General features: G+C 38.5%; 1 protein-coding gene across 1 annotated transcript in view; it reads left to right on the forward strand.

Annotated features, from left to right (window-relative positions):
* The window catches only part of SOBP (sine oculis binding protein homolog), a 128,607-nt gene extending 108,641 nt beyond the window's left edge, over positions 1 to 19,966 (forward strand). The window contains exons 6-7 of the mRNA XM_018553537.1: positions 3,966 to 5,908; positions 18,732 to 19,966. Of these exons, the coding sequence (XP_018409039.1) occupies positions 3,966 to 5,906 (1,941 nt within the window). The 3' untranslated portion in view covers positions 5,907 to 5,908; positions 18,732 to 19,966. The remainder of the gene's footprint in view (positions 1 to 3,965; positions 5,909 to 18,731) is intronic.
* Positions 19,967 to 21,037: the final 1,071 nt, after the last annotated feature.

Here is a 21,037-nt window from a genome sequence, read left to right on the forward strand (position 1 = left end):
CCTTTTTCCATTAAACCAGCTGGGGGACCATGGGCTTTTCTCTCCACCATCAGTGCATTGCTGGGAAACCTCATTTGTAAACCTGAGATCTCAGGGAAAGGCATGTTTTCCCCCTGAAATGATGTGTATGGTCACATGTCCTAGTCACATGTGCCAGAGTTCCAGGAAATAAAGAGAGATGGATTATTCTGCCCTTAGTAAAAATGGCCACTGTGAATATGCCTGCCGTCAGGGGCATCCCGAGGTTGGGTGACACCCGGAGCGGAGACCGGGTGACACCCCTGTGTGACATCACCGCGCGGCCGTCTTATTGGCGCCTGCTGGTAGCCATCTTGGTGATAGATGCCAGCAGAGAGAGGAGGGGACGTTCACCCGGCGGGATGAGGTATGCCGCCGGGTCCTCCTCTCTCCTGACACTGTCGGGCTCTTGGTCTGTGACCGAGTGCCCGACTTATCATTGGGGGTGACACCAAAATGACTGTCAGTCATTTTGGTCTCACCCCTCCAATGGTGTCACCCGGGTGCGGGCCGCACCCCCCTTGTGACGCCACTGCCTGCCGTTATCGATAGGTATGTGTTTGTGGTTTGCTATTACTAAAAGGTGCCTTTGCTGTCATTTTTAGGATATGAATACAGTTCCTCTTTAATGTAATACAACTCTACATTGATACTCATAAGGGAGCAGAACAATTAAACTGCAATACTATTTCACTATTTGTAGTATGATTGTAATTTGTGAATTTAATAGTTAAGAACCTTCTGTCCCTGGTCATTGTAACTTTATGTAGGTTGGAAGTGAACATGGGTGTTTAAAATTGAGCCTGTCACTGTTGGAGTGGTACTGGCTGTAAGCTATGCCTAGGGCAAATACTTAAATTTAGGCTAGAAGCAAAACTTACCTCTACACCTTCTTAATCATTAATGCAATTATGTCTATGTCAACCGTGCAACAGACAAACACAGAGATGTGCTTATTAATATGAATAAAATTGTATGGCTTGTTGTGTTGTTCTGTTCTACCATACTATCATGTACATTTTAATTATATGTGCAGTGCCAGGCCAACAAAGCAAAATCTATAACCCTATCGATAAAAAAGTGAAAAGGTTTGTAACTGTTGCATTCTCTGTTGTAAAGTAGCCACCGCTCCGAGCTCCCTCCCGTGATGGACTACAATCTCAGGTTTAGTTTACTAAGTTGTATTGAGATTGTAGTCCGTGCATGGGAGTTACTTCGTCTTGGCAAGGATATCTGATGAGCCTATACACTGAGCTGCACATGCGTGGCTCAGTGTACAATAACTGAAAAAAAGTGCTGACAGATAGGAGAATCTATGACAGAACAGAGTTACACAGTATCTTATGTGATCAAAAATCTGCTTGTCAGCACTTTTTAAATAAACAATTTAACTTCTGTTTTAAAATGTTATAAGGCTGGATTCCCACAGATCCATTCGTGCCCGTGTGATAAAGCACATTATTTTAGCTCAGGTGTGTTCTGCAATCCTGGTGCACTGGTAAGCTTTGCCACAGAGCACCAATGCACATAACACTTGCTTTACCTCAATGCATAGGTGTGAATCCAGCCTATTAGCTTGTTTAGAATATGTAAATACTTTAATGTGCATAGTCTGGGCACAGGTTTACTTTGTCTTTACACTGTTCTTAACATGATCTTGGTTAATGGGATTCAGGCAACGTAGACAGTAAGGCAAGCTCAGCACATTTATTTAAAGTGATAAACCATGTTTTTTGCTGTCTCGCTCTCGCTCTTGGAGATTTCTCCTCTCTTCCTGTGATGTTGACATGTTGTCACTGGGACAGGAAGTAAAGGGAAATCTCTCTAACTGGCCAGAAAGCAATAAAAACTATCTACATTTATGCGACTGGGCAACTGCTCCAGATTCTGTCTGCTCCGGTTTTGATGAATTTCCCCCATTGCATCTAAAACTATTTATATATATAACTGAATAATTTGAAATGGAAATATACACATAAAATCATGCATCTTTCTTTTATTTTTTTAAATCTTGTCCAAAATGAAGGCTTCATGAGAACTGCTGACATCTGTTTATCTGTTTATAGCAATGGCAGGAGAACCCGTATAAATTCTTGTTCAAAATGCCATACGAAGGAAAGGCATTAGTGCAAACAAGAATCATATTTGAATTGTAGATCATGTCTTAGCCATCTGCGAGAACGGATGGTGTTGAGGAATTAATGTGTTAATGAAATCATAATAATCTCAATAGAAGCAATGAATGGGAACCTTGAAATTATGGTTTTAAAATTAGGCTGTGATAAATCTTAGAATTGGAAATGTCTATTGTTTTTGAATATTGTTTCAACAACAACTAAATTAGAAAGTGAAAGCATTACAGGGCATAGCTGCTAGCAATTAAACAGTTACTATAATATTATTTAAGAATATATGTTAATTTCTATTAACGATATCCCTTAACAAGTTAGAATGATGTTTTCATTCCTAAATTACTATTTAATCTATATAGTGACATTTAAAGGAAACCTATGTTGAGAGGGACGCATAGACTGCCATTGTTGAGCCCTCCATCTGAAATATCTATTTTAGTGGCTGTCCTATTGACTCTCTGTTCTTTGAGTCACTAACCCAGTACAGTTATGCAGATAAAAAGACTTCTGACCTTCCTCTGACATTCTTGACCTACATACTTGTTCTGATTCAGTGATGTAGAAAGCTTTGACCCCAGAGACAGCCAGGCAGCTAGCACTATGGGAGGCCATCAATGGCAGACCCGTTTTATTCTAATGGCGAGTTTATTAGACACTGAAACAACATGTAATATATTAAAGCTTACCAGTCCTTAGGTGTAGTTGCTGTATTAGTTTTCTTTTTCAGTGTTTTGTTCTTATTTGTTCCTGCCAGTAAAGCACTTCATGTCCTAGAGTGAAATGTTTTTGAACTTATCAAACAGATATAACACAACATTTTAAATTGTATATTTAACAGAAAGCAAGTTAGCAAATAAACTATTTTTTATAGTTTACATACATTTTAAGGAAAACGTCAAGGAAATATATGATATTTAACAAAATTATGTCATACAGAGATAATTATTGCTGTATAACAGCTCTTGTGCTTTATAATTTATAATACTTTTCTACTTTGTGTCATCTGAACAAGTGTATGAATCAGGTTCACTCTTTTGTATTCTATTATTAATATTATTATACAGGATTTATATAGCACCAACAGTTTGCACAGTGCTTTACAATATAAGGAAGACATTACAATCACAATACAATCCAAGACAAGATGGTAAGGAGGGCCCTGCCCCTGAGGGCTTACAATCTAAAAGGAAACCAATCTGATTCTATGCTAAACTAAAACACTACAGCATGAGGTAGACATGCTGCAAATTTATATTAAAATGATGGGCAGACTTATTTAGGTATATATTAAACAAACAAAAAAAGGTTAATTTTTTTCTTGTTTAAGTTTTGGCGCAGGGTACATTATTATAATTTATTTTTAAAAATGGCACCAGATGTATACAAATGTACTGCCATATTATTAAATAAATTGAATAATAATTTGAGTATGTAGATAAAGAATTTACCAGTAATGAAACCCATCCTGTCTAAGCTAAACAACACAGTATATCAACCAAGCCATTAGTATACCTTGATCTTACTCACCTTGAGTGAGTAAAGTATCAGAGCCGGTACATACTTTTAATGGGTGATATACTTATAAAGGATTTTGACATAAGCTCAGGTGATTTTGTGAGAAGCATAAATGGCATACAGATGAAATGTTGTACATAACGACTAATAAGAGTTACAAGAAGGAGAAGCGTACAAACAAGAAAAAATAATTTATCATTTAAAGTCTGGAATGGGATAATATGTGAAGAATGATTTTTACTGTCATGTATGTACCCCCAGTTTATCTAAACTTATGACATTTCTAATTTTTCATTTTAGGTATGCGACTGGTGTAAACATATACGGCATACTAAAGAATATCTAGACTTTGGAGATGGGGAACGAAGGCTTCAGTTCTGCAGCGCAAAATGTCTAAATCAATACAAAATGGACATTTTTTACAAAGAAACACAAGCCAACCTTCCAGCTGGACTGTGCAACACATTACATCCCCCAGCTGACAGTAAAGCAGAAGGCACTGGGGTACAGCTGCTAACTCCAGATTCCTGGAATATACCGCTGACAGATGCTCGTAGAAAGGTTCCGTCCCCGGCGTCTGCAGCTGGCCAAGTACAAGGTCCTGGATCATCAGCCTCTACCACTGCTTCCCCATCTGATGCTGCCAACATTTCTGCTACAAAAATTCCCACACCAGTTCCCAAATCCATTCCCATGAATGACAGTCCAAATATTGCACCAGTTCCTATCCCACCACCTGCCAGTATTGTGCCTCCCATGGGCGTACCACCAAGGAGTCCTCCCATGATTATGACTAATAGAGGACCGGTTCCTCTACCCATATTTATGGAACAGCAAATGATACAGCAAATACGCCCACCTTTTCTACGAGGTCCCCATTGTTCAAGCCCTAACAGTCCTTTGTCCAATTCAATGATCCCTGGTATGGGTCCACCTCCAGGTGGTTCGAGAATTATGGGTCCTACGTCTAGTCCTATGCATAGACCAATGTTATCACCTCATTTTAATCCACCAAATACACCAGGCAACCCACCAGGATTGCTTCCACCACATCCACCTGGAGGTCCTCTGCCTAGTCTTCCTTTCCCTCCCATGGGCATGATGCCAAATGGTCCCATGCATATGCCGCAAATGATTAATTTTGGCTTGCCATCTCTTGCACCTTTAGTGCCACCACCAACTCTTTTAGTGCCATATCCTGTTATTGTTCCTTTACCTGTTCCAATACCTATTCCCATACCTATTCCACAAATGGTGGATTCCAAACCCCCAAATGACTTCTCCAGCAATGGTGAAAGCATCATTCCAAGTTCATCAAGTGATGCACCAGGTGCAAAGCCAAAGGATAATTCTGTGTCCCCAAGGGATTCTAAACAATGGTCCTTTAAGCCTTCTGATTCATCTCCTGGTGGTTCAGGGCAGTCATCTCACCAGGCTACAGTTGTTCAGGAACAAACAAAAACTGAAGTGGTAGATTTAACAGTGAGGACAGCAAGCCCAGAAAACAGTAAACTTCGTATCACTAATACACTTCAGGTTCCACAGGATGGAGTCATAGATTTAACTGTGGCTCACAGGTCTAGACTTCACAATGTCATACATAGAGCTTTTAATTCTCCATTCAAACTTGAATCTGAACCTAACAGTGTTGTAAACCTATCTTTCAGTAATTCTGATAGAACCAATTGTAGTGACTGCATGGAGAATGGTACTCCTTTGGAGACAAAAGTATATCACTCCAGTGACTCTGAATTTTGTGGTCCAGTGTCGCGGGCCCCCAGCACGCCAGGACTGGAAACCAGTTCAGCAGTTTGTAATGTCATTGTAAATGGTGCAAAGAACACAGAGAGTTCTAAAAACTCTGAGAAAATACATGAGCAAAGGAAGACATTGTTAGAAAAGGAGCCAGTAGTAAGCGAGTTGGAATCTGTTAAAGAAAACAACTGTGCTTCAAATTGCCACTCAGAGCTAGAAACCAGCAAGAAGAATCTTGTGGATGAGTCCCTAATACCTGGGGACAAGCAAGATCCTAATCTAAATAACCCAGCTGACGAGGACCATGCCTATGCTTTGAGGATGTTGCCTAAAACAGGTTGTGTTATCCAACCTGTGCCAAAACCAGCAGAAAAGACTGCGATGACCCCTTGTATAATCTCAACTCCAATACTCTCCACAGGGACAGAAGACTTGGAGCCACCGCTGAAAAGGAGGTGCCTCCGTATTCGAAATCAAAATAAATGAAGGTTTGTGTTAATATTGCTTGGTCAATAAAACCATTAGTTATGCTCAGTTCAGTGCATATAGTTATTCAGGGAAAATTGTATGTCAGCAATTGGTAGAGGATGTTCAGCAACAGTGTACTGTATTAAAAGATGTACCCGTGTACTGCAGAATATGTGATATGCAGTGTATACCTTCTCCATCTTACCTTGTAAACAGTCAGCAAAGTTTAGCACAACTCTCAAGAACAAGATGGTTTCTGTCAGGTTCACTCATAGTAAACAAATAATCATCCTGGCACAGATCCCTCCTCCACCTGCCTCTTTAGTAAGCAACTTGTCCTTATTAATTCCATACAGTGTCACTAGGGACGTATACAGTGTATGCACCTAAAAATAAGAACTATTAATGCAGATATTTTATATTTTAGATATAAAATTTTTCACTTTTAGATTTATTTTTCATTTCATATAATTATATTGTAATACCATATACCGTAATTATACTGATTATCACAGTGACTTGAAAACCAGGCACATTAGCGAAGGTGAATCTGCAAAATTTAGATTCTCTCGCACATACTCATGCGGATTTGTAAATTAAGATTTGCATGACTGTAAATTAAGACTGCATGGCTCTCTGCAGATCAGACAAATCTATATGTACAAATACAGGAGAATCCAAAATCCTGCTCTCTGAATAGGTTTCATGATATTATCCTTCAATGTAATGTATTCTTCATATCATTTTTACATGGAATAATAAGTATGGTGTACCTGAGGATGGATTCTTGTTACAGCCTAAGTCTACCACTGACCACCAATACTAGGGTGGGTTCTTATTACAGCCTAAGCCTTGCACTAGCCATCAATGCAGGGGGGAGATTGCCTTAACTGCCTAAGCCTGCAACTGACCACCAATGCTGCGGCGGGAGGAGGGGGGGTTTAGAGCTTTTCCCACGGATGGATTCTTGTTACAGACTAAGTCTATCACTGACCACCAATACTAGTGTGGGTTCTTATTACAGCCTGAGCCTGGCACTAACCATCAATGCAGGGGAGGAGGTTGTCTTAACAGCCTTAGCCTGCAACTGACTGCCAATGCCGTGGGGGGAGGTAGGGTTCGTATTACAGCCCAAGCCTGCCATCTAACACCATTGCTGGCAGTTTTCTTATTACAGCTCAAGCCTGCCATTGACCACCAACGCTGGGGTGGGGGGTTAATTTGGCCTTCCACTAACCACTAATGCTGACTAGTTTAGGATTATTACTTTTGACCACCAATTAAGGTGGAATTATTGTGGCCAATTACACCAAAGCCGGAGGTTACGATTACTGCCACTGACACCAATGTTGCCTCACAGTGTATAGCTTGCTTATCCTACTCCCACATTACAAGCTATACACTGTAAAGCAACACCCATTTTATTGGTCATGCCACCACTTGTTGTGATTCTCTACTTGCTCCACACAACTATTTTGACATGTTGGCAACTATACCGCAAATAGCATCACTGTGCTTCTGCATGTCAGGCAGATTTATATGCTAAGTTTAGTATCTCTGCATAAGGCTGCAACAGTACTTACAGTCCAGCTACTACCAGCTACTTCTGCTTCCACTGTAAATGTGAATGGTGTTTAATTCCATGATCATTACTGGAAATAATTTTAATGAAAAGAGATTTCCCCTCTCTTCTTGCTAATGTGAAATTGCTCCAGTGTTGGCACAGGGATTGAATTATTAAAGGCAAATAGGCTGTTTGCAAGTAGATTTTTTGTTAGCTTAGTGAAAGGTGTGAAGCTGTGCTGATTTCCAATCATGTGCAAGAAAAAATGTTTTTTTAGTTTCCTTGCAACTCATCGGGTAGTCTTTGCAAAGTGAATTTTCACCACATTGGCTAAGCTAAGATAAAATTTCCCTGCAAATGGAAAATCCCTTAAAAAAAGTGAACCGCCTATTTGCTTTTAGTAAATCAACGTCCAATGACTTCAACATTACAGTTTTTTTAGTAAAATGGTGAAGGGTTGCCACGTCTTTCAGGTTTTTATTACTGTCTGTGTCTTCCTTTTCCAGCAGCAACCTCCTAAAGAGGAACTTTACCCATATCTTCAAATAACAACAAAGGCACCTTTAGAAATGTTTAGTAATGACAATCTACAAACACATACTTCTAGATAATTGCAGTTTTTTTTATTTTTTGCATACCTTATTTTTCTTCTCTTCCCCAGTCATCTGACAGTGGCCATTTTAACTAAGGGCAGGTTAATAGATCTCTCCTTACTTCCTGGAACTCTGGCACATGTGACTAGGACATGTGACCATGCGCATCATCTCAGGACCTCTAACTACAACTATGAATGAACAGGAGGTGATGGAGATCACTCCCATTCATTCATAATTGAGGATATAGTAAACACACAATGTCCTCAATTATGTACAAACACTCATGACCACTGATCGCTGAGTGTTTGTACCCGCTCCCTTCTCTCACACATGCTGTCATAGAAGGCTGAGCGAGCGGTGCGGGAGGAGAGCTCAGCCTCCTGTGACAGCGCGGGCTGTCTCCACCCACACACCGCTCTGCCAGACTGTGATAGGAGGCTCAGCGGTGTGGGAGGAGAGACGCCGGCCGCTGACATCGCTCTCCTCCCGCAGCGCTCGGCCGACTGTCCCTTTCTCTCCTCCCTGCTGGGACACAGAGCAGCGCCCAGCGGGGAGGAGAGAAAGCTGGGATGCGCCGCTGTATCGACAGGAAAATGGCACTGTCGTTATTTATCCAAAAGTGCCATTTACGGTCGATATGTTTTGGCGGCCGATATATATTGGTGCATCCTTACTCTGAATCTAAAGTGAAATTGTTGTATAGAGTCAGATTTCCTTTCCTGGGCTAATAACAACTTGATCGGAGCTGTATGCTGATGTTATTTTTAGTCAAAGGGGGTAAAGGTCCACTTTAACTCTTCTCAACGATAGGGGTTTCAAACAGTGATTAAAAATCTGGTAGAAGTATACCTTTACCCTTACAGCATCTATCCTAACCTAAGCATGAAAAGTTTTTTTTCTGGTATTTTTTTTTTTCCTAACAAACTCAGCTTCTCTTTTTCTTCCTAAATTATTCCCACACTGCTGTACTAGGAAAAATGTTCTAAAAATCCAGCGCACAGAAGTATGTGAAAGCAATAACGTTACTGTAAGGGAAATTACATATACCTGCATGTAAACCAGAGAAAATGAACCAAGATATGTTTTTTTCACCCCTAGACCTTACCTATATAATCATTTCCTATAGCTAAAAGGCTAATTTATTACAGTTACTTTGTTTCAAGTAATTAAACTAATTTTATGGGCCTAAAGAAGTGTACAAGGATTGAATATGCTACATTGGATCACATTTTCCTTTGCAGGTATTGGAATGCAAATTTAGCATTTCTGTCAGCTATGACCTCTCTGTAGCCCAGCATCTCAGATCAAAATTCTCAAGTGATCAAGAACTATGCTCTGAATTAGAGGTGCACCGAAATGGAAATTTCAAAACCAAAATGAAACTGAAAATTGTTGTACTTTGATTTTACTATTCAACACTGTTGAAGGTGTGAAGGGAGGAAGATATACTTTACATGGCATATGCAGTGTGCCTCATTTGTTAAAGTTTATGTATGGCCAAGACTTTCCTTGTCTCTCGGAAACGTTCGTCAAAGTAGAGGTCAGATCCTCTATCTGAGAAATCTCGTCAACCTTGGTGAACCACAAACGGAGTCTAGGAGGATGCAGTTGTTTCCACAATAGAGGAATACAAGTGCGGGCAGCATTCAAAAGGTGCTTAATCAGGGACTTCTTGTACTTTGCAACAGAGATGTTCGATAGGTGCAGTAAACATGCAGCTGGATTGCATGTCAAATCTACCATCACCAAGTCTTTCAAGGTTTGAATGACCCAATCCCAAAATGGTCGTAGTTTCGTACAAGACCAAAAGGTATGCAGCATGGTGCCCGGAGCAGCTTGGCAATGCCAGCAGACAAAGGGGACCCGGGGGTACGTGGCATGGAGGACTGTCGGGACCCTATACAATCTATATATAGGGTGACAATGTTTACCAGGACAAGTATAGAAGGTGAATCTCCCAGCAAAGACAGTCAGCAATTAAAACTTATCAGGGGTTCTAACTTTCCCTACTACATCCAAAAAGTAACACTAACATTTGGCCAATACACACTCTTTAGTACTGTGTGGAAGTTACTAGTACTGTGTGGAAGTTACAGTGTATTGTAGCAGCACATTAACCAAGATTGAAATATCATTGTGGTATTTTTATACTTTAAAAGAGGCACATTTTCATATTAAGAGATTATATGTGTAGTTGAAGAAAAATGAAAAAAAAAAAAAACTTCTAAAAAGCTCAATCATATTTACTTTTTTAATTTTAAGTCGACGGAAGTTATCACATTTGCATGAAAGGCAATTTGTTTTCTTTAATTTTGGATAGAGTAGGGAAAGGCTATGAAGCCTGTGAAATATGTATTGCTGTCTGTGACTCCACCAGGGGGATTCACCCTCTGTATTATTTCTAGTAAACATTGCTACTGCCATTGAAAGTGAGGGGAAATGTAAAATATATAGTTGTCACCAGAACAGGAATAAAGGGGAAGTATTCCAATGGGATTACTTGTTGCTATGACAACAGTCTTAGAGCTGATTTCCTTTACTTTGAAGAAATCTCCTCTCACTACATATTGTGTCTATAGGACAGATGGTGTAGGTAAATCTCCCCAATGGGACACCGTTGGCAAAACAAAACTGACAGGGTTTTAACCAATCCATGCTATATCCAAAAGCTACAAAAAGTTTTGGCTTTAGATATACTTTATGTATTTTAATTGCAGTCTGCTATGTTACTATATTACGTATCAGGTAATGATACACAGTTTTCATACATTGTATCCCCATTTATGAGTTCCCCTAATGAAAGTCTATTTTAGTTCCATGACTAACCAATTAATGGGTTTGGTTATATTTATAGAATGGCAATTGGTGAAAGTTGTGACTCTCCATATCAATTACATATAATGACCCCCACATGACATATAATTACATTTGCTGTAGAAAGCATCATCTATTATACTTCATGTTTAACCACTTACAGCCCCCACATAAAATGTGTTGAAGATTTCAGTTAAGCCTACATGATGGTTATTGGTGTTTTTTCATATATACAACATATGACCTATATACTGTTGTCTGCCATGTTCATTCACATTTCATCTTAATGGTGGGCTACTTCTGTCAAGTGCTTTCTGTATATCCAGTCACTGCTGCTGCAAGATTTATGTGAATGAAGAACATGATGCAAAATTGTACTTAAAAAACTCATGTGATAAATGATGTTGAAAAAGGTGCTTCAAGAAATATTTAAATGGTTTCCAGTTATTGGCAGATAGAATGAGCTGTTTAGTATTGGATTACCCTCAGTTCATTCATAAGAGAGGAGAGCTGTGCAATGTCTTTCTAAAATCAGCATTGTGGAGACTATTTGTAAGGGGGATGTTGGCATAGAAACCCATCAAATTGAATAAGTATTAATGCCAAGATCTTCCTGAACATCAAGGGGTTGATTTACTAAAGACAAGTAGGCCATTCACTTTGGAAGGGAATTTTCACTTAGCATAGTGAATGTGGAGAAATATTACTTTGCAAAGAACAGCTAATCACATGCAAGGAAAATAAAAAACAGTATTTTTGCTTGCACTTGATTGGATGATGGAAGTCAGCAAAGCTTCACCTCATTTGCTAAGCTAAGGGGAAAATCCACTTGCAAAGAAGCCTATTCTTGTTTAGTTAATCAACTAAACACGACTGTAAGACTCAGTAAGACTGATTGTAGGTGGGGGCTCAGACTTTACAAATCCTGTGGCTGTAATATGAAATGACGTCTAAAATCTCTGAACAGTCCCCCTTTGTAAGTGAGATATGAACTGGGTAGACTGTGTTTATGTTCATGTTTGGGTGAAGTGTTTCATGTAGTAGGTAATCTATGAGTAGGTGTTGGGCTGAAAAGCATTTAATAAAGACTATTTAGGAAGCTGAAAGCCACATACATGTTATGACATGTCATACTGTTCAAAGAGTTGACTATCCACGTAGAACAAGAGAGGACAAATTAGTGTGCAATGAAAGAACCAGTCCAACCAATCTAGGAGCCAGCAGGTGCTTTTAAGATAACATAGGCTTTGGACAATGGCATTAGAAAAGGCTCAACACTGCTAACATCCAGCTGCAGTTTTGTTGTTGCCCTGACTACCTGCCTTCTGGAATTTATCTAACATTTATGTAGATCATGATTCATTCATCCCTTAGGTTTAATAACATAACTTCTATATCGAAGTACTCTTAAGTAACATCGATTTTACATGGTCTCATTTTGAGGAAGTTGTAGACCATCTGGACTCCAGTTATTTATGACTTTGATGCAATTAAAGTGAACGATTCAGTAACACACAACAGATGCTAGATTTGAAGTCTTATAACTGGTTTACCCAGTATGCCAGTAGAGTATATTAACTGTCCCCAAGACATGTTCACATATTAATCCAATAAAGGCAGTTTTTACCATTAGGTTTTCCTCTCAACTTTCCTAGAAATTTCATCTCAAATATATATTTTTTAAATGCTATTTTAATAGCTTAACTTAATTGCATTTCATCATTAGCTAAGCATGTAATAAAATGATTGTAATATGTGATTAACTCTGCAACAGACACAGTTAATTTATATTTAGCAAATAATATATTTTGTACTTTACTGATTACTGTTGTATGTTGGCGGAAAGCCAGCAATCCATGACTTGAAAAATCTCCAAGATTCACCTATAAATGAAAAAGTAGAATAAATAAGTTAAAGGGAAACAGAGCATCAAGAAAATATAACTCGTGCTACTATATTAAGATGGAACTGGAAAGGAAAGTTTTGGAATGGAAGATGGCATGTTTGGGGATCTTGACAGATAGTTGATGTCTAGGAGACCAAACAGGGTTTGTCTGTATGTAATTATATACGGGTTAGTGACATAACTGTTATTCAACACCTACAAAACAGGATTTAATTCTTAGGTTTCATATATCGGTTACAGATAAAGCAGCAACCTTAGTATTGTTGAGAAAAAAAATACCCCTCTAGGTAAACTTCACACCTTTTGAGGATTTTAGTAAATACTTCTGTAGATTTCTCTGTTTTGAAGAAATTGCTGTTTGGTTCACCATGTCTTTTGTCAAAACTGATTTCTGAATAAAAGTCTGTCTTTTTGTTATACCAATCTGGTATGGTCTTAGTTTTGTAATGAAGTAAACTTGGAGAAACTTAGAAAATATTTCACCTACATTGATTCTCCTTTTGTAAGGGATATTGAAAATGTAAATTCTCAGTTCACATGTCTGATAAAAGAGCCTGCCAATCATACTACTAGGGTTAGTCTGTACACCAGCTGTGTACAGCGACCTCCAGGTTGTCATACTGCAAAGTAGAGACTTTTTAATGTTTTTTTGACAGTTTTGGAAAATTACAGCATCTGAGGAATGCATCAGAAAGGTGATTTTCTTTGCAGGATTGAGTTGACACTAAACTCAGGAGTTAAATTTTAAAAATGCATTCAAGCACCTTAACTATTAACATAAATGTATCTTATTTGTGTATCACTCAGCTGTAGATCCTGAAATCATCTCTGAATTGGTGCTGACACTGTCCTTCCTTCTGCAGTGTGGCTACTTTTGTTCTCCATGGTCCCTGTGTGTTCTGTAATGTATCCACCACCCCAAGCTGACTCCTGTGATGGACTACAGTCTCACGTTTAGTTTACTAGTTTGTATTGAGATTTTAGTCCATCACAGGAGCGAGCTTGGAGTGGTGGCTACTTTACACATGGACCATGAGGAACACACACAGGGACCATGGGGAACAAATGTAGCCACACTCCAGAAGGAAGGGCAGTGTCAGCATGAATTCAGAGATGATTTGAGAATCTACAACAGATACACAGGTAAGATACATTTTGTTGATAGAGTTTTTAATCAAGTGTTTTGTTTTTTTGGGTTTTTGTTTGCTTGGTTGAACTTAATAGACTGTTTTTCATCCTAAGTAAATTGTAATTGATCTGATTAGTAGCTGTTAGACTGTCCAAGAATATTTAAGAATTAAACCTTTTGGTCTCCTGGCTCTGCAGATGCTGAAAATATGCAAATGTTCAGCCTTAAGACTCATACACATGTCATCTCTGCTCTAAAGGGCCACATTGGAGATCCATTGAAAATAAATAGTGCCGCATCGCCACCGAGTGGATGAAGGTTATGAGAATGACATTGGACATTTATGACATAGAAATATTGCAACAGTTTATTGTGTTAAGCACTTATGCTGTAGCTAGATGACTAAAGAAGATAGATTTGTTTCTTTAGCATATGAATAGGGATTTTGACAGATAATTTCCATGTTTTGTAGACTATTCTCTGTAATCTTGTGCTTAACATTGCCAGTTTGTTTCAGAAATAGCGGCATTCATACATTACAGCATCATCGCATTCTACTCGCCAACTATACAGATAATGAAGCAATTAAGCTTAATTAACATCTATTTAAAGAAGCTATGCAGTGCCAGTAAGATTACTTTTGTTCCAGAATAATAATCATTCTAAATTATTACAAACTAATTTGCTATAGCAGATGCAAATTTTATTTTGATCTGTATGGCTTGCAAAACAATGTTTTTGCTGATCACTGAGGAAGAGGAACTTAAGTGTTTTCAATGGTGACTTCCGAGTAATGGTTACCTCACTATATTGTCAAGATTATGCACTTGTCATGTTCTGACACTTTAAACTCTCTTGTTTTTGGAAATGTAGCAATATATGTATCGCTTTAAAAAAACATATTGTGTTTAGTTATAGAGTGGCAAACAATTGGTATATATTGTATACTTTGGTTCTTTCTCTGGTTAAAAAAAAACATCTTTCGGTTAGAAAAAAGTACCTTTGGTTAAAGTTAAGCCAAAATGTTTTTTAAATGTTGGATAGAGTAGGTAATGCTTAAAACTCCTGTAATTTTTTTGCCATTTGGGTCAATTTTTGTCCCCTACACACAACAGGAAGTATAAATCTCTCCAAAAAAGGGAAATTCCTTCTTAGACAGTTGTCACCAGAAAAAGTGTCCCCATTGAAAGTTTTTCCTCTATATTCCTTTTCTGATGACACTTCAGAATTTTGGATCTTTCCTTTCTGCCTACATGGAAATGGTCATCATTACACATAGAGGTAGAAGCAGAGACACAAACACCAATAAAGATAGGGAGTCTAACCTTTCTCCAAATTTAGAAAAAGCATTGGCTTTAGATACAAATAATTATACAATTTATTCGAAAACAAATAAATATTGTAATATGTAAATATTTTATACAGACTGTGTATGTTGTTAACTAAAATTGTGCATTTACTGAATGGCCAAGGGGATCACTTTACCAGTTCAACATGGTCAGGTGGTGGACAACTTACCTTACCATGCTAGGGCAGGCAAGTTGTACATAAACCTCACACATTTTAGCACCTCCTATTGAAGGTACCAGAGGTATGGCAAAGCCCAGTCTTAACTGACTGCAACTGAGGGCACTGTGAGGCTTGGTAGTATATCAGTAGGGTGGATAACCCTGTTGCTTCACCACTCATGAGCTCAACTGAAACCTGTATTTTTCAGTATTATAATGTTTGACCCTATAGTGCAGCTATCACTGCACACATATTATACACATTTGGGACAATAGATTGGCCCACCACATCACGAGGCAACATAATTCATGCTCTCATAGTGTAACCATCACTTGACTAGTATTGTACAAAACTTAGACACTGGACTAGCCCACCAGAAAACTGCAGAATCACGCTTGATGTTAAAATGTGTCCATCACTAGACAAGCAGTATATGACAGTAGACAAGCATAAACAATACATATGTCACTGGGCAGGAGTATGCATCTCATAGTGCAGCCATTACTAGACATATATTGGACACAAATTGGTCAATGGTCATCAGGTCATTAAAGGTATAGTGTAGCCATTGCTATTCAAACCACTAAGACTAAATATTGGCCCACCAAATGATTGGACAAGATAATGCATGATCTCAAATTGCAACTTTGACACAACCAAGTCAAAAGTTTGGCCCACCAGACTCTAATGTCTCCAGTGGACCATGTATGACATAAGAATTAATGCAAATGAACAACAGGTTCAATATAATGAAAACCACTCTGCATGCAGCACAACACTAAACTGGTCATTATATACTTCACACTGTTCCACTCTATATGCTGAATAACCTTATTGGGCTAATCTCACCCTTCCAAGCTCCTCCCTGTAATGCATTTTATTTCAAAACTTAGCGGAGCCATAGAATCCTATGATGAATATATTCATTGTAGTCCATCATCTTCAAAAGCTAGTCTCTGTTAGTCCCGTTCTCAAAATACATTTCAATGTCTTGAAGTCAAACATGAGGACAAGAAAATACAGTATAGAAATATGGCCATTGCCATATTAGAGATGGATCTAGGGAAAATGCTGCCCTATAGTGTAAGCTTGTCCAATTACAATATTTTTAAAGAAGCAGGCAAAGGAAAACAGATCATGTGTACTTACTACATTGCAAACCTTTTGAATGAGTAGCATCTCTGTATTCATTGCTTGTTTTGGAACTTTGACATACGGTATCTTTAAGTTACACATTACTGCTGATTTATCCTGCTAGTAACCAGAACAATAAAATCCACTTTATACATTCATTGATGTTTGTGGTCAGCGGGAATTGGGAACCATTTTCTGTGAATCCACCAAATTACTGTGTTTATATTCAGCTTTAAGATATATATGTGGCAACAGATTGTGTCTGGTCTTTTTTCAAAGTGCCAACCAAAGTAAAAACAAACCTTCAGTCCCATTTAACAAAATGTATTTCATAGAACAGACTGTTTTACTGCAGGATTCCCTTTAAACAAGTAGTTGCTATCTTGGAAACATATGGTTGTTAAAGTCAGGCAGATGTAGTCATTATGCAATAGTGTCTGTATGTGGCTTATTTATTACGAACTACAAGGCTGTTTCCTCAACATTTCCTTTTTTATAGTTGTAATGTTATGAACAAATAAGTGAAGCATATATGTATAATGACAACATAAAAATGGCAAAGGTACCTGAATGACAACCTATCCTTTAAGACCAAGTATAAAACGTTCGGTTTTATTCTGTTAATTAGTGTTCAACGTTACACACACACTCGATGGGGTCTATTATCACAGGGTCAATGGCTCTAATAATCTCTGCAAATGTTTGTTCTATGGGAATGGATGCATAAAATTAACGTTCTTGTATATTTTACTTAATAATTCAAATGTATTTTTGAATGTAATTTTGTAATACTGATGTATGGCCACCAGAGGAAGCTGAAGAGCATAGGAAATAAATACTTATTTTCTTTGCTCCTCAGAGGTTAATTTAACAAAGTAAAGGCTGTTCACTTCCTAAAGTTTTTTTCTTTACTTTGCTCTCGACTAAGTATTTAAAACAAACAAATGTCCACTTTAATTACTATAAGTGAAGCATATATGTATAATGATGACAACATCCCCATGTCTATCAAACAACTGCAAAAAAATCAAGGACATTTTATGTCCTCGATTTATTTTGCCGGTTGCTTGGGTGCCGGACAATGGGGAGTTTACTATACATACTTTTTTTTATACTTCATTATATTTTTCATTTTTTGTGGTCAGTCCACCAAAATGTATATTTAGTTATAAGTGGAGCCTAGAGGACTGTATCAGCTCCAAGTCACTTGTATGACTGATATACTCAGAAAGCAAGATCTGACTCTGTTCCACCACCTACTACTGCATTCTTCACTCTAAAAAGATAATTCGAAATCTGACAGAGGCAGTGGAACTCCTAATGGCCACGGCATGGGGTGCATACCCAGAGACTCAAGTGCAGATTTTCACCAATAGAATCCATAAGAAGTATTAGAAACTTTTCAGTAGATTGAAGTGCAACTAAGTTTTGGATAGAGTGAAGAGGGATTAGAACACCTGTCAGGTTTGCATTGCTGCCTGTGTCCCTGTTAGGGAGATTCGCCTTCTCTATTTGTCCAGGTGCCAGTTATCACCGAGAGTGAAAGTGAAAGAAAATCAAAAATTTTGGGTTGTTGTCAGAACAGGGCCGTGCAGGTGGCCATGGCTGCTCTGCTGAACAATGTTCGCACCCCCTTTCCCGCCAGAGCATCCCAGGTTACTGAGTGCAGGGCAGGGAGATGTGTAAGAGCCATAGACATCTCCCTGCCCGGCTCTTAGCAATCTGGGATGCTCTTGCTGGCATCCCGCCAAGCTCCTGGCAACCAGTGACGTCACTGTTTGCTAGGAGCTCAACAGGACGCCACTCTCCCACGCCTCAGGTGGCAAAAAAAACAAGGATGCTTCTGACAGGAATAGATAGAAAAACTTTGAATGGGCACACTAGTTCTTGTGACTAGTGTCCTGCTGGGATTTCTCTCTTTGGATGGATTTCCTCTCACTTCCTGTTGTGGCTACCTCTCCACTGGGACACAGATAGCAAAAAAAGGCTGACAGGGGTTAAAACCCTCCATTCCTCTATCCAAAACTAAAAAGAAAAAAGATGTTGGCTTCAGTTCTACTTTACATTTCAGGTTCAGTGAATTGACCATCAACATTCTGATTTAATTTTTATTATATACTGTGCTGTTTAAGACAATCTGAGCATTTTTTTTTCTTTTACCAGTACTAATATTGTTCTTTTTTTTGCATAGGATGCTGGTTAACAGGGTACCTTGCATGGAAATGGGAGCAGCGCAATCTGTCCGTTTACTAAATGACACCAGCTGGTCCTCTCCCTATTTATGTCTGCCTGCCACTGCCTTTGCTGATCACAAAATTCCTGCTGTCTCTACCCATTGTGCCGTCATGCAAGAAAAGGCATGCCATCCACGACTTATAGGATGCTGAGCATTCCTCTTCATTTAACTTTTCCCTACAGCTACAGTTTCTCACTGAGAGAAAAAAAACAAAAACAGTGGACCAATTGATTATCTCGTCTATGTCTGTAGGGTTTGGAAGCATACGACTGGAATTATTTGGACTCCTGCATTTTCATTGTCTTTAAGAGACTGTTATTGTTTTGCTGCTACAATGAGAATTGTACTTTGCTATGTAAGGTTTGGAACTGTTCAAAGGGTAAAGGTTTTGTACTGGAGTAGCAACGCTTCAAAGTCATCTCTCTGTTACCCACGATGCACTTTTTTTTTTTAAATTGAAATGATTTAAAACCCAAGTTTTAATGCCTAATAGTGTACTTTTTTATTTTAACAAAGGCCACCTTTATGTGTAATGCCATATTTTCAGTGTTAGATTATAATCCTTCAAAAGAGTGCAGTAGAAGGCAGCATGAATAGATCATATTGTGGTTTCTTGTACAGGCTGGATGGCAAAGAAGATCTGTAAATGTTTATTCTGCTCAAATTTCCTTTAAAACTCCCTCTAAACTGCACCCCAATTGGGAACAGAGCGAACGTGTTGAACTAAAGACCAGAATTCCCTGAGGGGGTAACGCAATCTGACGGAGGAGGGAGGAGATATTTGCTGAGCGTCATCAGAGATATGGGATGAAATTTCACCCTCTCTAGATTTCACTGATCCAGGAAGCCAGTGAGACAATCTCTCCACATACTAGCAGCCCTTTTCCTATAATTAAAATAGTATGGGCATACCAGTAACGGAATAGGGGCCAAGTACAAGGAATGTTTTTTTTTTTCCACAGACCCCTTTCAATTGAACCACACCTACCTTTTTTTCCTGCTATTCTGTATTTCGTGTTTGTTGACTCCTGTCTGGATGAAGAAAAATGTGCAATTCAGTCCTCAGTCACTGGTACGAGGATATAACAGGGTAGAAGTCACATTATTATTATTATGTGCACTTGTACAGATGTAGCCAAGAGTCCAAAATGGCAGTAGCTTAGAGCTCATGTGCTGGCACTTATATCTGAAGAAGAATTATAGAACCGATGTGAAGTGTGTCCCCCCTCCTTTTTTAAAAAGTTTTGAAGAATCTCAATCACATTGTGATTCAGTGTGTATGTTTACTAACTTCAATAAAGCATTTGCTCATCACTTTTTTCTGCACAGCGGCTGCTATTTGACATAGTCCGGAAATTTTATACCTTGGTGTGGAGTCGAGATAAAGGCATTCTGTGCAGTACAGACAAAACATAGCGGCTTTTTAGTGTATGTGTACTGTTAGTACTCTGTATATACTGTATTTCTATAGCTTCATTTGTAAAAAAGGAAAAAGAAAAAAAATGAAATCATTTAGCAGTTTAAAGTATTGTTTTCAGAAACAACCCCCTTAATTTATTAACATTGACTCAGTTCTGATCTCGTGGAGTGTCAAATCCTCTTTTTGTCATGTTACATGTCTCCACAGTTGTGACTCTGAAGCTGTTGGGAGCAGCAGAAACCATCCAAATGTTTCCAAAATGAAAATGATACAACACGTCATCCTTTGGCGCATTTGAAGAAAAACGCTTTGTATTGTTATTAACATTCCCACTGTGAAGAGGGCGACTTGTGTGTGTGTGTGTGGCAAGGACTTAACGTACAACTGAAGTGTTGCTGTTTGTGTTTTGTTGGTTTGGATTCATAGGATAATGTCTTGATGGGCTGTTCTTTAGAACATCTCTTTTTATCTTATAAATTTATGTGCAAACTTTACAAATGTGTTTTTTTTTTTCATGATTCACAAACACATGCTATTTCTACACAGATGTGATGTACATGGGACATTGTCAAATGGATTTACCTCGCAATGCTTGCTTCACTCTTATCTTAAAAATGACAACAAAGGCACCTTTAGAAATGTTTAGTAATGGCAATCTACAAACAGAAAGTTATAGATAATTGCCGGCTTTGTATTCTTTGCATTTTTCTTTTCCTTCCCATTCTTCTTACTAAGGGCAGAGAAGTCCATCTCCTTTACTCCTTGGAACTCTTGCACATGGGACTGTAATATGTGACACATCATCTGGGGGGGGGGGGGGTAAATGCAGGTTCCCATGCAA

The sequence above is a fragment of the Nanorana parkeri genome, unplaced genomic scaffold (assembly GCF_000935625.1).
Source record: "Nanorana parkeri isolate BGI_ZX_2015 unplaced genomic scaffold, ASM93562v1 scaffold123, whole genome shotgun sequence".
In the NCBI taxonomy this organism is placed as follows: domain Eukaryota; kingdom Metazoa; phylum Chordata; class Amphibia; order Anura; family Dicroglossidae; genus Nanorana; species Nanorana parkeri.